Source organism: Cricetulus griseus, chromosome 4 (assembly GCF_003668045.3).
Source record: "Cricetulus griseus strain 17A/GY chromosome 4, alternate assembly CriGri-PICRH-1.0, whole genome shotgun sequence".
NCBI lineage: Eukaryota > Metazoa > Chordata > Mammalia > Rodentia > Cricetidae > Cricetulus > Cricetulus griseus.
In genome coordinates this window covers 66274872-66293123 of record NC_048597.1, presented here as the reverse complement: position 1 = coordinate 66293123, position 18252 = coordinate 66274872, and the positions used below count along the sequence as shown (strand labels likewise).

General features: G+C 42.9%; 1 protein-coding gene across 2 annotated transcripts in view; it reads right to left on the bottom strand.

Moving 5' to 3' along the window:
• Dgkg (diacylglycerol kinase gamma) overlaps nt 1-18252 on the bottom strand; it is a 163257-nt gene that overhangs the window by 112785 nt on the left and 32220 nt on the right. For both annotated transcript variants that reach the window (XM_035444686.1, XM_035444687.1), the window contains exons 6-9: nt 9011-9060; nt 5809-5883; nt 5054-5176; nt 297-414 (exon numbers count right to left, since the gene is read on the bottom strand). In XM_035444686.1, the coding sequence (XP_035300577.1) occupies nt 297-414; nt 5054-5176; nt 5809-5883; nt 9011-9060 (366 nt within the window). The remainder of the gene's footprint in view (nt 1-296; nt 415-5053; nt 5177-5808; nt 5884-9010; nt 9061-18252) is intronic.

Sequence of the window (18252 nt, the reverse complement as noted above, 5' to 3'; positions counted from 1 at the left end):
AACTTTGACTGGAAACACAACTGAAATCAGCACGAGGTGCTTTTAACTTCTGCAAGAACTTTCATACTTTTTTCTAGAAGACCAATGGTCTGTGACTCCAGCAGCACCAAACGTCTTGTCCATTTGACTCAGCTAGAGCATCAACAAAGTAGGGCACAGAGGCCTTGTTGTTGAAACATTAGGGGTGATCTCACCACCTGGGAAACAAACACCTAGACTTTCCCTGGATTGGATCAACTCACTGTGTGCAAAGCAAACAGAGCCTGAGGGAAAAGGCTTGGAGGACATGTACTCACAAATGCAGCACAGGCCTTGCTTCCGAACACCCATCAGCATGATGTGGCAGAAGTTGCAGTAAGTGGGTTTCTTGAAATGCTTCAGGGTCCAGGCATGCCTCCCGTCCCCCTGGGAGCCCTGTAGAGGTAACGGCGGTGAGACATGGAGCTGGTACCCTGCTAGAAGCCAGAGACTGCCTCACGCTGGTGCTTATTTTCTTTAAGAAATGTTCTCAAACTTGGAAGATAAATTACTCACATTCATTAACAAATTCTTAGTGTGTGTTTTCTAAAATTAGCACAAGCAAAAGGAGAGAGCATCTGAATGGAAGTAGGAGAGGAGCTAAATGAGCCCTCTTCTACCTGGATGCCCAAAGTATAACTGGAAGAGCAACCTGATATGTCTGTCGATCTGCCTACTTAGCTGCTTATCTACCTTCTGTCTGTCTGTCTGTCTGTCTGTCTGTCTGTCTGTCTATCTATCTATCTATCTATCTCTGTCTGTCTATTATCTGTCTGTCTGTCTGCCTACCTGCCTATCTTCCTGCCTGCCTGCCTGCCTGCCTGTTTACCTGACTACCTGCCTATCTCTCTATCTGTGTATGTATGTATGTATGTATGTATGTATGTATGTATATATATGTATGTATGTATGTATCCACATATCTATCATCTGCCTGCCTGCCTGCTTATCTGATTACCTGCCTATCTCTCTATCTGCATATGTATGCATGTATGTATATATGCATCTATCTATCTATCTATCTATCTATCTATCTATCTATCTATCTATCTATCTCACCTGTCTATCTGAAGAGTCATTAATGATTGCAATCTTTGAGTTGCCAGTATCCCTCCTTGGACTCTAGTCTAAAGAGATAACTTTTGAGAAAACAGATGATCCAGGGCTATTTAGAGAGACCCTGTCTCAAAAAACGAACAAGCAGTCAAACAAATAAAAGATATTTAAAGATATTTAATGATAAAGGTTTCATGCACCTGTTAACCAAAGTTAGCTATATCTGGAAGCAATGTATTTGGCTCCCCCACCCCCATCTAGTTTCTTATTTCTTCCACATTTTCTGAAATTTCTCTAGTGAGTATAGACTAGCATTATAAATAAGAACAAATGGCCTAGTAAAAATAATATACTTTTTTTTTTTTTTTAGACAGGGTTTCTCTGTGTATCTCTGCTATCCTGGAACTTACTCTGTATTCCAGGCTGGCCTCTAACTCAGAGATCTGCCTCTGTCTCCCAAGTGCTGGGACTAAATGCATGTGCTGCCACCACCGCCTGGCTAATAATATATTTAGCACCAACTTAAAATTTTTTAGATTTATTCTATGTGTATGAGCATTTTACCTACAAACACACACACATACACACACACACACACACACACACACACACACACACAACACACACACACACACGCATGCACGCACGCACGCGCTCGCGTGCGCGCTTTGTGTGTGCTTATACCAACTGTCTTTGAACAGGAAAAATTCTGAAGTGAGAGCTGGTGAGATAGCTCAGTGGGTAAAGGCACTTGATAACCTGAGTTTCGACACAATGCAGAGAAAGGGTAACTCTTGAAGGCTGTCATCCTCTGACCTCTACAAGTCTGCCATGTGTGTAGAAGGCCCCACTCAATGTAAATAAATACACACAACTAAAGCAACAACAATACTAAGTGAGAGCTATAGAGATAGCCAATGTTTTTCTCCAGAGTAGCTCAGGGGCAAAACTATTCTCAGGCATGTATGAGCAGTGTCTCACATGGTCACATTTTCCCTGGCATGCCAGCTCCTCCATGTTCCAGTCCCTGGTAAACCTCCTGGCTTCAGTCTGGCTTTGTGGGTATCTTGACTGCTGAAGATTTCTCAGGATTACATCATGAGCAGCACTGGGTGTGGTCTGAAGGGCAATGAAAACTGTGGTTGTAAAGTTATCCTTGGATGTGTGGTCAGGAGTATGCAGTCTAGTCGTTACATCTGGGTGTCCATGCCTCTGTTCTGTTTGCTGTGGCCAGCGCTGCCACTGGGCCTAGATTGTGGTCCTTGTAGTCTACATTCTTTCTCTCTCTCTCTCTCTCTCTCTCTCTCTCTCTCTCTCTCTCTCTCTCTCTCTCACTCCTCTCTCTAAAAGATTTATTTATTTATTCAGTGTTCTGCCTGCATGTATGCCTACAGTCCAGAAGAGGGCACCAGATCTCATTATAGATGGTTGGGAGCTACCATGTGGTTGCTAGGAATTGAACTCAGGTCCTCTGGAAGAGCAGCCAGTGCTCTTAACCTCTGAGCCATCTCTCCAGCCATCTTGGTTAAATTCTTATCTGTTCCCTCAACTTCTGTCTTCTTACTACTTCAAAACCCTCTTTAAGACCTGAGCCACAAACCAAGTTAAGGTTGGGTCTCCACTTCAGTAAGCAATTCACAAGAAAGTCCAATTTATTCATCCCTTTGGCAGATATCTGCCCCAAGGACTTATAATGATGCTAATAATAATAATAAAATGTATTACAGTCCACTGCCAGATCCCAATCTGTACTGAATACTAGGGGGTAGGAAACTAGCGGAAGAGTGGTAAGTTTATTACTAGTATACAGATAAAAATAACCTCCCAAAACCAGTCTCAGGAATTCTGTAAGTAGGCCAGTGCCACAGGGAGAATGAGAGACAGCAGTCAGTGTGCATTTTTCCCCACCACCTTCTACAAGGATTTCCTGGGCAGAAGGAAACTTAGCGCCCTGTCAGCGGACCTATTTACCAGCTAGAGAACCAGCATTTTATCTGGAAGCATCTCTATTATCTAAGCCTTGTAGCCTCCCTCTCCTCCCCCCTAAACCCTCAGCTCTAAGAAGCAAATGGGCTGAGGGGCTCAAATCAAGCTTCTGCTTGGGTTATATCGCCATCGTGTGGTTCATTCGTTTCTGGCCCGGTTTTGCCCTATTGCTCCAATTTTACAAGGAGACAGATGATTTGAATGCCCTAGCATTCTCAGTGATCCTATGTGTGAGTGAAAATGTCAAGAAAGCAGCAGGCCATTCAAGACATTGGTGGGGCTTTCTCTAGAGGCCAGATATTACTCATTAAAAAACTTATTTAACACACACTTTTAGACTTATAAGGATTTTAAGGATTTTTTTTTTTTTTTTTTTTTTTTTTTGCTTTCCATGGGTTGTGATGTGAATTCTAGTTTTACTCAAGGCTGATTTGGTGTTTGAAGGGGACACTGGAAAGGATATTGAAGAAAAAAACAGGCTTTACCTGCTGCCTCCAGAAATGTGGGCTTTTTCTGTACAAAATATTGGGGTGCATTGGACATTAGAACAACCAATGGAGGGAGGAATAGAAATTGGTTCCTTGTGCTTAAAAGGTCCTGGTTTTGTTTCCCCCAACAAGAACAAATCCAAAGGACAACAGTGTGTTAGGACAGCAACCAAGTAGAGCTTCTGTCTTGCTCCAGTGCCAAGTGAGCATAGACAACAGCCTACATCACTTCTTTTTGCTCACATGGCTTCTTGTATGTCTAGCCGCTCAGGGAGAGGTCACTGCACGAAGGTCCCAATGTACCTGAGTGTCACGGCTGAGCTTCTGCTTAGGTGCGTGCCTTTGGCCAGTCTTTACCCCGCTGACCTCCATTTGTAGAATGAAAGGGATAGAACAAGAATCACAGAGGACTCCTCCTCCAGCCACTTTATATATAACCGCAAGAGCCAGAATGTGTTACGAAGCCAGGCCCCGTGTGCAGACCTATAAATCTAGCGACTCTGGACACTGAATCAGAAGGACCACAAGTTCAAGCAACAAGACCTGCCTGGGCTACAGAGCAAGTCTGGCTACAAGGCCAGCCTGTGCAAATGAGTGAGACTTTGACTCAAAAATAAAAAGTAAAAAAAGATGGAGATATAGACAGTTACAGGGTGCTCAGCTAGCATGTGTGAGCCCCCCCCCCCCCCCCCGCTTCCCCCTCACACCTGCAAAATAGAAAACAGAATCAGGTCTCAAAATCTTGCTTATTCTTTAGGAATAAGCCAAATACCCTCCAAGATTTTTCTCTCACTGCTCTGACTAAAGTGTAGGGTGTTGGAAAGTGTGAGGAATTTGGAGCTAGGTACAAAACCTACTTCTGCTTAGAACCTCAGTTTTCCATTCTATACAAACTGGGATAAAAAGACCTACCTTATCTGTTTTGATTGCTAAACCAGAGTCTACCATGAAGATCACAGAAGATCATATTCTCCCACCCCCTTCCTTCCTTTGACAATTCTTTTACCTTTAGATTTTAAAATTGCACACACTGATTGGCAGAGGGGTGGAGCATTTGTGTCATGGCATGTGGAGGTCAGATGACAAGGATGCTAATTCTTTTCTCTCACCACGTGGGTTCTGGAAATTGAACTCAGGTTATCAGGCTTGGTGGCAGGTGCCTTTATGGGCAGAGCCATCTTACTGGTCCTCCTCCTAGCATCTTAAAACCTAACTTGACGAAAACATGAGATTCTCTAAGTTTCTTTTGCACTTTGCCTGGTGGAGTATGTGTCTTTGCAGGCAAATGCTTGGTGTTCCCTTACATGTGCACACAAAAAGAATCGCTTAATAACAGTACATCAAAGGTTTTCCAGATGAGAGAATATACCTTAGGCATGAACAAGCGAAAGGGCATGAAAATATAGAGCACCCTGGAGCCAGCCTGGAGTGCATGGCTGCCCATCAGGAAGCCTGGAACAACACTATGGAATCTAGAGCTACTGAAGGTAAGATTACTGACTTACAGAGTCATCCATTCCCAGGAGGACCAGCAATGGGATGGTGGTCATACCCCCATGGACCCACTCCTGTAGAGACACAAAGCCATCCTTGTCGTAGTCCATTCCTTGTAACATCTCCTTCAATATCTGTAGAATCCAAAGAACAACGGTTCATTTCCATCCTTTTCTGGATGCCTCTGCTTTCTCTTTGGTCCTGTGTTATATTTTCTGTTCCACCATTTCCCCTCTTATTCAGAGTGAGTAAAGTGGCAAAGAACCAAAGCAGTGCGGACACCAGGGTTCTAGGTCCAGCTCTGCCCTACCCTGACCTTAGATGGCTCATCCTAGCTCTCTGTGCTTATCTTAAAATAGAAATGCTGTGTTCACAGCATCGTAGCAAAGATGGGAAGGAATGCATAAAAGGTGTTGAATCTAATATCTGGTACATAGCACGCACCAGTGCAGTTAAAATTAACAGGTGATGATTGACAACTTTCCCCCAAATCGTTTCAGGCTCTAACTCCTCCGCTCTATGAATTCCTTCATAAAACTGTCTCTGGCGGGAAGATTGGGGAACTGCAGTTTCTACCTTGTCTAGACTTCTTTCTGCTGCTTTAAGTATTTTTCCCTATTGGACAAATGGGAGGTCAGAATGCAGGGCCACAAAGAAGCTGCTGGGAAGATGGTCTGTGGGCACCACACAGCGAGCATCCAACCACTGCACCCGCATCCCAGGTGTGCCCCGTTCTCTCCAGGAGACTGTGTTTATAGAAACTCACAGGCCTGAGCTCCGTGGGCTCCCACTCCAGATACTGGGCAATATGCAGCATTTGGGTCACAATCTGATCCATCTCCTAGAAAATATCATGAGAGAAAATATCAAAGGGAGAAAACCAAAGTTTGTTGTTGTTGTTTTGGTTTTAATCACAATAAGAGCAAGACTCTAAATCAAACCTGGTGGGCAGGGCAGGGAATGAGAAAAAGCTGATGCAATACACTGGCATCCCGCAATGGCTGCAGCTTTCTTTTGTCTTGACCACCAAGGCCAGTGGACAGTAGATACAGAGCATGCGAAGGCCAGAGATACACAGAGCACCTGGAACACTGACTCCAAGTTCCTCCCTCCTCCCACCATTCTGGCCTTTGACCTGAAAACCAGAGGGAATCTTGAATCTTGTCTCTTTCCTTCCTTCCTTCCTTCCTTCCTTCCTTCCTTCCTTCCTTCCTTCCTTCCTTCCTCCCTCCCTCCCTCCCTCCCTCCCTCCTTGCAGGTACAGGTGGTTGTGAGCTACCCAACATGAGTTCTAGGAACTGAACTTGGGTCCTCTGTGAGAACAGTATTCACCCTTAACCCCTGAGTCATCTCTGCAGCCCCCGACCCAGATATATATTCTCTCTGCATGCCTCTCTGTCTCTGTCTCTCTCTCTCCCCCTTCTATCTTCTCCTCTTCCATCTCATGCTGGACATGAACTTGTGATCCTCTTCCTTCAGCCTCTTGCAAATAGTACTTTACTCAAAGGGCAACAATAACCCATAGCAAAACTACAGGATGAGGCAATGAATGAGTGCAGTGAAATAGGCACAATGTTTCAGTGGAAAAGTTTGTGAGTCTACTGGGGTTCAGGATTCTATGCCATAATGTGACTTAGGAAGCCAGCACTAGACTCATTGTGGTCTGTGCAAATAGAGGCAGAGTGGTCTAGCTTCAGGAAGAAGTAGGCCCCCTTTTACCCTGGCCCGACCACATCTGTATATGTAAAGCGACGAAAGGGCAGGTTCTATTGTGTGCTGTGTTTTAATAACGGGTTGACAAGCTGGAGTTTGTCCAATGTGGGTATCTAAAACAGCCAACGAGAAACAATGTAGAATGGGGACCCTTTGGTTTGGAGGAGATTTTGTGTAAGGTGTGATGGCACTTTTAAGCACTCAAGTCATTGTGTAGTTTGTGTTTCCCTTGTCCTGGTTAGCAGCAGAGGGCAGCAGGAAGCAGAGGGATGTAAGGGACAATGAGAGGGTAGCTTATTTTGATTCCCTCCTGGGTTGGGGAAGGAGGGCATAGCAGTGTACTGTGTGTTGTCTGGCAAACGAATGCCTGGCACGCAGGCAGGAAGCCCTGTCCAGCTCATTCCCAGCAGTGGGACAGCTATTATGGAGGAGTGGCTTCTTCATCATGGAGAGTGTTCACATGGGAGCTGGGACCTCACCAGCCAGGGGTGAAGTCAATCAGTGGGTGCTTTTGAGACTTGTTTCCGTCCCCTAACATTATCTTTAAAATATATTCTGGATTGAACCAGTTACACCTGCAGTACTCCTATCATGTCCAAGGTTACCATTGTTCTGTGCCCTGATCGTTTCCTTGGGTCTCTGTCTGGTGTACGTGATGTGGTCTCTAGAGTGATGCTTGAGACAACCAAATATGTCACTTCTGTTCATGACCTTGGATATCCCCTCATTTCTCTAGAGGTTAAGGGAAATCCTTTCAATCACCAATAAGACCTCAAGTGCTTGGTGCCCCACCTGCACTCATGGACAACGTCTGTGGCCCCCTTGGTCCTTCACTCTATTTGTCCACTTACTCCTCTCTAGCTAGACCAGTTTCCGCTTACTCCTCCAGCATACTGGGCACGCACCAGGATCTTTGCACTCAGTGTTCTCTACCTTGAGGGTTCTTTGTTCTGATGTCCCTTCCCCAGGGAGGCCTTTCTTGACAACCGTTCTGAAGGTGCTAACTCCCTCCAATGCTTCCTACTTCCTTTATTTTTAGTAGACATCTACCCCATATGTGTGTAAGTATACATATGTATTTTATACCTTAGGGTTTTAGCTTTTGCAATGCTGGGACTGAATTGAAGTCTTAGGCTAGGCAAATGCTCTATCACTGAGCTATACTCCCAGCCACACCCGGCCTCCTTTTATTTTGAGACAGGTACTAATGATTCTCCTGCCTCTGCTCCCTGAGTGCTGAGATGACAGGCGTGCCTCACCATATCCAGACCCACAGGTATCTGTTATGCTGTTTAATGATGCCTGGACTAGAATGAAAGCTGTAAGAGGGAAAAGAACTTCATCATTTGGCTACAATAACACATCCCCAGTGCTCTGAGTAGCACCAGACATCATGTAAACCTCAGTAAATGAATGCTTGTGTTCTGCTAGAGTCTGTGCTTGTCCCATCAAAGGCCACAGCCCACAGCATTGCAACAGCGCTGGATAGACCCCGAAGGTACCAGGGCAGAGAGAGTTGGCATGGCTCATTGACCTAGAGGACTTATTTCCTCTGTCCCCCTGTCCCTCTGACCCTCTCTCCTTTCCTCCATCTCTCCCTCCCTCCCTCTCTCTTTTCTTTCTTTCTTTTTCTGGTTTCAGCAGCCACATACTTCAATCTCAGAGCCTTACTGTTTATAAGTCTGGGCCTCAGTCATGACCATAAGGCTTGGATCCAGGGCTTCCTTCTTTCTTGGACTTTTCTCTCTCTAGCCTTCCTTTCTCTCTCTGGTCCTGACCTGTTCTTGCCTTCACCTCCTGTACCTGAGGTAAAGGTACAGTGTTCGAAACAGACAGGATCGGGCAGGCTCCTAAGCATGGGTAGATAGGAAACCTGCCAGTAACTTTCCTCTTCTCTTGCCCTGGTCCTGTTGCTTCTCTGCTCCCCTCCTCTTGACCCCTGGGTCCCAGCAGAAACGTCAAGGGAAGTCTGTGGACAGGGAAGTTACATTTGATGAAAATGTGAAAATGTCTCCCTATCTCAAGATAGTGTGATTCCAGGCTTTTAGGTCCAGAAGAAGGAAAATTGAAGTTCATGCTCTACAGGCTGACTCTTTGGAAGAAGCATGCAGGGACTTTGCTCATGATCTGCATCCCTTAGCCAGATCGGCAGTTCCTGTTGGGATGGAACTGGAGTGTTTGGATGTTCCATCACTGCACCCTGCTCTCCTTCCTCTTTCTCAAATCATAGGGCTTTATCGAAAGTGAAAGCTTACCGCTTGGTCCAGGAGTCCATTTTCATCAGAATCGTAGAGACGAAACATAACTGCAAGAAACACACAAGTTAGGCCCGAGGTATCCTCCAGGAATTAGCGTGGCTGATGTCCTGCTACTCCCATTTTTAGCCTAGATCTGGGCAGCATTGGGGCATAGGCCATTCCAGTCAGCTAACCCTGTAAGGGATAGTATATGACTTCTTGGGGAAGAGGTGAAACAAGGGAAAAGAATGGGGCTCCTGGCTTTTGGGTCCTTCTGAGCAGTGACTCTGTGGCACATGAGATCCAGGTCACAAGGGAGACTCCTGGAGGGCATGCATATCTTTCAGTGTCACCCGGACACAAGTTAAAAACTGGTGTCCAGAAGTTGGGCAGGCAGAGGGCACCAAAATTACAGCAGGACCTTCACCTCCACTATACACAGAAGAGTGCAGAGTTAGGCATGTTAGAATCTTGGTGTGCACTACCACTTTTGGGATGTCAAAGAAATTATTTTCCTTCTGGGATCAGTGTTCTTATCTGTTAGATGGAAACTGTAATTATTTCTTCTAGGGTGGTCGTAAGGATTAATATTAATGGCTATGGTAACTGATAGGTCTCAGAATGCAGAAAGCATGTAATAAATCATCTCTTCCTTTTCTTTTATTAGTGAACATTTACATATGACATTCCTTAGACAGTGGATACTGCTGTATACATTTAATCATAATGACCCTGTCCTTAGTAATAATGACATGAAGTAGTTGCTGCTGAGGGGGCCATAGGACATTCATTCAAGATGTTGAATTTTCTGGATCACCCTCTGTCCCAAATGCTGGGAACCAGGAGTATTTCAGATCTGGATTATTTTTGGATTAAGATATTTGGGGGGTGGTACCTAAGTCTAAATGTAATATTGTATTGTATTTCTCATATACCTTATATGCACAGCTTTCAGGAAATTTTAGGTAATATTTTTAGTGTATCCCATTTTGATTGCAATGCAACACGTGAGATCAGATGTGGAAATTTCCACTTATAACATATGTAAAGTCTCAAAAGTTTTGGATTTTGGAGCAAGTGTCAATATGCTGCTTGGAAATATCTTGTTAGCCACAGGGAGGTGAAGCAGACAAGGGAGATCTGGGAGGAGTGGGATAACGATGAAGTGTCCACTGACACAGTTACATTCACCCAAAGATGCAGAGATGTGATCATCTCAAAGGTAAGCAGGCCAGTAAGCAAGCTAAACAAGCATCTCTTCCCTCTCCCCCCATTCTGTATGCTCTTCACACTTGCTTTCTCTTCTGTGTACCCCCTGCTGGCTCCGAGGTTATCTCTCAGCACAGACTGTCTGGTCATACGATGCTATTCCTATATGATTACTTGCCTCCAGGTGTTTTAAATTCCCCGCACCAGGTATTTCCCCCCATGGTATATACCTGATTAGACTTTAAGTTCTTTAGAAGCAGGGCCATAGCCTTCACAATCTCTTTTGCTTCTCAGAATGTTCTGGCCAGAAGCACACAGTACGTGCTGTGTGATATAGAGAAGGTCAGAGCATCCCACTAGTATTGTTCCAGGAAAATGGGTTCATGTGACCCATGTTCAGACATGTTCCTTTTAGCCGTCCCATAATTTCTCACATGTGCAACAAAATAAGCATGTCAGCCCTTCCACTTACTGTAAGTGAGAAGATAGATTCAAAATGTTTAGCAGATAAAAGTGAGGTGTTGAGCTGATGGGAGGTGCTCTTGCTTTGACAATAGGTGGAGTTTTAGGGATGACTTCCAAAAAGATGCATGCTTAGTTCTCAAAATAGAGACGCTTAACTTGTTTTCAGCCATTAAAATGAGGGAATGATTTAGACTGATAGGATTTAAAAAAAAAAAAAGCAACAAAAATGCTGACTACATGACCCTATCTGCACAAAAAGTTGTAAGGGAAAAATACTAGCTGAAGACAGAGATGAAATCACATGATTCTAGAATCTGCTTTGAAAAAATCAGAAGCAGAGAGGGGGTGGGAGCGTATGACCAGAACAAAAGTGACAGTGTTAGTGCCAATGGTGGAAGATATGGGGCTCACCCTTGGTGTTCACTGAACTCAGCTGTCATCTTTCTCTGAAATTTTCTACATTAAAAAGAAACTTAGACAAAACCCCAGGTAAGTCTTCTGCCTGCAGACTGCCCTCACTCCCTCAGTGCTTGCCCAACCTACCCCCAAGCGCTGCTCCTCTCCTTGTCACCATATCCTGACCCACAACTCCTGTGGAAGTCCCCTGTCCCACCAGAGGCCAGGCATGCCACCAGACTCACAGGTAAGCCATCTGCCTGCAGCCTGCTCCCTCTCCCTCAGTGCTCCTCCAGCTAATACCCAACTGTCCTTGTCTCCTTGTTACCATATATCATGGCCTCCAACTCCAGTGGCCTATGGCTGGACCAGAGGCCACACCGGCAGGCAGAACTCCAGCTCCCAGATTGAGAAGAAGCCCCTTGACTGTCAGAAGCCCAGCTCTCAACTCTGGTGGAGACTTTCTACTCAACCACAGGCCACTCCAGCCAGAAGACCAGAGAAGAAACAGAAACCAAGGAAGAAAACACCCATCCAACGAAGAAAAACTCAGAAAGCAGCACCTAGACCTATAATGACCCCCAACCCAGATGCCTAGACGCCAGTGTAACAACATAATCAACAGCAGCCAAGGAAATATGTCACCACAAGAGCCCAGCTATGCTACTACAGCAAGCCCTGAATATTTCTACACAGCTGAAGCACAAGAAAATGACCTTAGAACCAACCTGATGAAGATAATAGAGGCCCTTAAGGAGGAAAGGAATAAATCTCTTAAAGAAATCCTGGAAAACACAACCAAGAAACTTGAAGAAATGAATAAATCCCTTAAAGAGAGCCAAGGGAGAAAAAAAAAAAACAAAAAGATGAGGGAAACTAATAAAACTGTTCAAGACTTGAAAATGGAAATAGAAGCAATAAAGAAAACACAAACTGAGGGAATTCTGGAAATGGAAAATAGGTAAGTGAACAGGAACTATAGGTGCAAGCATTGGCAACAGAATATGAGAGATAGAGAGAGAATCTCAGGCATTGAAGATACAATAGAAGAAATAGATAACGCCTATTTCAAAGAAAACGTTAAATATAAAAAATTCCTGACACAAAACTGAAGGTGAGGATTTATTTCACTAGACCCAAGATAAATGATGTTTATTGGGGAACAACTACACAGAAAAATACAAAGAACCATGGGATCGTTTCTCTGTCCTTCTTACCAGATTGGCTGACCCACCAAAAAGATCAGGCCAAGGAAACCCATGCCTCAAGCTTCCCTCTTTCCATTTCCATCTGCCTGAGGCCACAGCCAAGGGGTGTGTGGCCACCGTTACAAGTTCACTGCAAGACTGCTACACAAAACATCTAGGGAATCTGGGACACTATGAAAAGACCAAACCTAAGAAAAATAGGAATAGAAAGAGATGGCCCAGCTCAAAGGCCTAGAAAATATATTCAACAAAATCATGCAAGAAAATTTTCCTAACCTGAAGAAGGGCATGGCTATAAAGGTACAGGAAACATGTAGGACACCAAACAGACTAAACCAGAAAAGAAAGTCTCATTGCCACATAATAATCAAAACACTAAACATAAAGAACAAAAAAAGAATATTAAAAGCTGCAAAGGAGAACGACCAAGTAACATATAAAGACAGACATATCAGAATTATTCCTTACTTCTTAATAGAAATTCTAAAAGCCAGAAGGGCCTGGGCATATGTACTATAGATTCTAAGAGACCATGGATGCTAGCTCAGATTACAGCAAAACTTTAAATCACCATAGATGGAGAAAACAAGATATTCTATATAAAGTCAAATTTAAACAACATCTATTCACAAATCTGGTCCTACAGAAGGTACTAGAAGGAAAACTCCAGCCTAGGAGGTTAATTATACTCATGAAAACGTAGGAAATAAATAGTCTCACACCAACATAACCCAAAGAAGGGACACACACACACACACACACACACACACACACACACACAAAACCACCACCACCAACTACAACAAAATAACCAGAATTAACAATCATTGGTCATTGCTCTCTCTCAATATCAGTGGACTCAATTATCCAACAAAGAGACACAAACAGAATGGATTCAAAAACAGGATCCATCCTTCAGCTGCAAACAAAAAACACACCTCAACATCAAAGAGAGACGTTACTTCAGAGTAAAGGGATAGAAAAACATTTTCCAAGCAACGTAGGCCTAAGAAACAAGCTGCTGTAGCTATTCTAAGATCTAACAATATAGACTTCAAACCAAAACTAATTAAAAGAGACAGGGAAGGAAACTCCATAATCATTAAAGGAAAAATCCAAAAGATGATCTTTCAGTTCTTAACATCTATGCCCCAAATGCAAGGGCACCCATATTTGTAAAGGAAATACTATGAAAGATTAAATCACATGTCTGCCCTCACACATTGACTTCAATATCTCACTCTCACCAATGGGCACATCATCCAGACAAACTAAACAGAGAAATACTGGAACAGATAGATGTTATGAACCAAATGGACCTAACAGATATCTACAGAACACTTCACCCCCAAGCAAAAAGTACACTTCTCATGGATTCTTCAAAACTGACCACATATTCAGTTACAAGGCAAATCTCAACAGATACAAGAAAATTAAAATAACCCCTGGCATCCTATCAGACCATCATGGATTAAAGATGGATTTCAATAACATAAATAACAGAAAACCTACAAGCTCATGGAAACTGAACAACTCCCTCCAGAATGACTACTGGGTCAAGGCAGAAATGAAAAAAAAGAAATTAAAGACTTCCTAGAATTCAGTGAAGATGAATGCACAACATACCCAAACTTTTGGGACACAATGAAAGCAGTGCTAAGAGGAAAGTTGAAAGCCTGAGTGCTTTCATAAAGAAATTGGAGCAATGTCATACTAGCAACTTAGCAGCACACTTAAAAGCTCTAGAACAAAAAGAAGCAAACACACCTAAGAAGAGTAGATGGCAGGAAATAATCACACTGAGGACTGACATCGATAAAATAACAGAGAGAACAACACAAAGACTCAATGAAACAAAGAGTTAGTTCTTTGAGAAAATCAACAAGACAAACCCTTATCTAAACCAACTAAAAGGCAGAGAGAGAATATCCAAATTAACAAAATCAGAAATGAAAAGGGGAGCATAACAATAGACACCTAGGAAATCCCAAGAATCACTGGGTCATACTTTAAAAAACCTGTAGTTCCACAAAATTGGAAAATCTAAACGAAATGGATAATTTTCTCAATAGATACTACTTACCAAAGTTAAATCAGATCAGATAAAATTTTTAAACAGATCTATAACCCCTAAGTAAATAGGAGTAGTCATTAAAAGTCTCCCAAGCCATGAGAGAGCAGGAAAATTTAGTGAGGGGAAGAATTGAGGAGAGCAAGAAAAGAGATACCACAATAGAGGGAGCCATTGTAGGTTTAAAGAGAATTCTGGCACTAGGGAAATGTCCAGATACTACGAGTTTGACCCCAACTAACAATCTAAGCTGTGGTTGAGAGGCTACCTTAAGTGCCCTTCTCTGATACAGAGATTGATGACTACCTTATATGCCATCCCAGAGCCTTCATCCAGTAGCTGATAGAAGCAGAGGCAGACACCCACAGCTAAACAATGAGCTGAACTCTGGAATCCAGTTGCAGAGAGGGAGGAGTGATGAGCAAAGGGGTCAGAATCAGACTGGAGAAAACCAAAGTGACAGCTGACCTGAACAAGGGGGAGCTCATGGACCCCAGACTGATAGCTGGGAAACCACTGTTCCAGACCCCCTGAGCAAGGATGTTAGTTTGGAGGTCTGGGAAATCTACAGGGCCTCTGGTAGTGGATCAGTATTTATCCCTAGTATATGAACGGACTTTGGGAGCCCTCTCCACAAGGAGGGATACTCTGTCAGCCTAGACACACAGGGGAGGGTCTAGGCCCTGTTCCAAATGATATGACAGACTTTGAAGATCCCTCATGGAAGGCCTCTCCCTCCCTGGGGAGCAGAAAGGGGTTGGGATGGGGAGTAGAGGACCAGGGAGGAGGGGAGGGAGAGGGAACTGGGATTGACATGTAAAAGAAGCTTGTTTCAATAAAAAAAATGTGAAAGAAAAATAAAAGTCTCCCTACCAAAACAAAACAAACGAACAACAACCACAAAAAAAAAAAAAAAAAAAAAAAAACACACACACACACACACAAAAAACAACACCCGGGACCAGACAGTTTTAGTGCAGAATTCTGCCAGACTTTCAAAGAAGAGCTAAAGCTGATACTCCTCAAATTATTCCATAAAATAGAAACAAAGGAACATTACCAAATTCATTTTATGGGGCTATAGTCAACCTCATATGCAAACCACAGAAAGATTCAGCAAATAAAGAGAATTACAGACCAATTTCCCTCATGAACATGGATGTGAAAATATTCAATAAAATACTGGCAAATCCAAGAACACATCAAAAAGATCATTCACCATTATCAAGTAGTCTTCATCCTAGAGATGCAGGGAGAGTTCAACACACAAAAATCAGCCAATGTAATCTACCATATAAACAAACTGAAAGAAAGAAAAACACACACGATCATCTCATTAGATGCTGAAAAAGCTTTTGACAAAAATCCAACACCCTTTCATGATAAAGGTCTTGGAAAGATTAAGGACAAAAGCAACATACCTAAACATAATAAAGGCAATTTACAGCAAGCATATGGCCAACATCAAATTAAATGGAGAGAAACGGAAAGCAATTCCTCTAAAATCAGGAACATGACAAGGTTGTCCACTCCTTACCTATTCAATATAGTACTTGAAATTCTAGCTAGAGCAATAAGACAACTAAAGGAGACAAAGGAGATACAAATTGGAAAGGAAGAAGTCAACGTATTATTATTTGCAGATAATATGATAATATACATAAGCAGCCCCCAAAATTCTACCAAGGAACTCCTACAGCTGATAAACAGCATTAGTGAAGTGATTGTATACAAGATTAACTAAAAACAAACAAACAAACATAAAAAAACAAAAAACAGAAACCCTCTTACATACAAATGACAAATGGGCTGAGAAAGAAATCAGAGAAACAACACCCTTCACAACAGCCACAAATAATATAAAGTATCTTGGGGTTACTCTAACCAAGCAAGTGAAAGACTTACATGATAAAAACAAAACTTCAAGTCTTTGAAGAAAGAAATGGAGAAGATAATCAGGAGTTGGAAACATCTCCCATGCTCATGGATCAGGAGGGTTAACAATAAAAATAGTCATCTAACCAAAAGCAATTTACAGATTCAACACAATCCCCATCAAAATTCCAACACAATTATTTACAGACCTTGAAAGACAGTACTCAACTTTACATGGAAAGAGAAAAAAGTCCAGGATAGCTAAAACAATCCTGTACAATACAAGAACTTCTGGAGGTATCACCATCCCTGATTGCAAGCTGTACTACAGAGCTACAGTAATAAAAACTGCATGGTATTGGAATCAAAACAGACAAGTTGATCAATGGAATTGAATCAAAGACCAAGACATAAATCCACATACCCCTGGACATCTGATTTTTGAGAAAGGAGCTGGAAATACACAGTGGAAAAAAGAAAGCTTCTTCAACAAATGGTGCTGGCGTAACTGGATGCCAGCATTTAGAAGAATGCAAACAGATCCATATATATCACCCTGCACAAAACTCAAGTCCAAGTGGATCAACTAGACACATCGAACCCAATAGAAGAGAAAGTGGGAAATAGCATTGGTACAGGAAACAACTTCCAATAGCACAGATACTAAGATCGATAAATGGGATGTTATGAAACTGAAATGCTTCTGTAAGGCAAAGAACACCTTTATTTGGACAAAGCAGCAGCCTACAGACTGGGAAAAGATTTTTACCAACTCCACATCTGACAGAGAGATAATTTCCAAAATATATAAAGAAATCAAGAAACTAGACATCAAAAAAATCAAATAATAATTAAAATGGCATGCAGATATAGAGAATTCTCAACAGAGGAATCTCAAATAGCTGAGAAACACTTAAAGAAATGCCCACTATCCTTTGCTATCAGGGAAATACAAATAAAAATGATTCTGAGATTCCACCTTACACCTGTCACAATGGCTAAGATCAAAAACAGAAGTGACAGCTGATGCTGGAGAGGATGCAGAGCAAGGGGAAAACTCCTCCACTGCTGGTGTGAGTGCAAACTTGTACAGTCACTTTGGAAATCAATATGGCAGTATCTCAGAGAATTGGGAATCGATCTACCTTAAGGCCCAGCTATATCACTCTTGGGCATAGTCCCAAAGGATGCTCCATTCTACCACAAGGACACTTGCTCAGCTATGCTCATAGCAGCATTATTCACAATAGCCAGAAACTGGAAACAACCTAGATCTTCAACTGAAGAATAAAGAAAATGTGGTACATTTATACAATGGCATTTTACTCAGCTGTTAAAAACAATGACATCATAAATTTGCAGGCAAATGGATGGAAGTAGAAAAAGTCATTCTGAGTGAGGTAACCCAGACCCAGAAAGACAAACTTGGTATGTACTTACTTACAAGTGGATAGTAGCTGTAAAGTAAAGGATAGTCATGCAACAATCCATAGACCCAGAGAGGTTAGGTAACAAGGAGGATCTTCCTGGGAAGGGGAAATAGAATAGAAAACTGTGGGTGGGGATAGGAACAGGAGGAATCGGGTGGTGTGGGGGAAGGTAGGAAGAGAATACTGGGAGAGATATCTGGAATTGGGGGAGGGCATTTGAGGGACAATGTGGAAACAGTGCAGTGGAAACTACCTAGAATCTATGAGGATGACCCTAGAGGAGACTCCAAGTAATGGAGGATACAGAGCCTGACTGACCATCTTCTATAATCAGGCTTCTAGCAGTGGGGTTAGGACACCAACCCAGCCACAAAACCTTGCCCTACCATCTTGTCCTGCCTGCAAGATGTGCTGGGGTAATGGTGTCACAGAACTTGTGGGAGTGGCTGTCTCATGACTGGTCTGCCCATGCTATGAGAGGGAGCATGGCTGACACTGCCTGGGTGGCCAGGATCTCGAGTCTGGACAGCCCAGAGACCTAGGATAGAACCAAACACGACTGAAAAAAAGATTGAACGAAGTGATTACTAATGATAATCTGCTCTA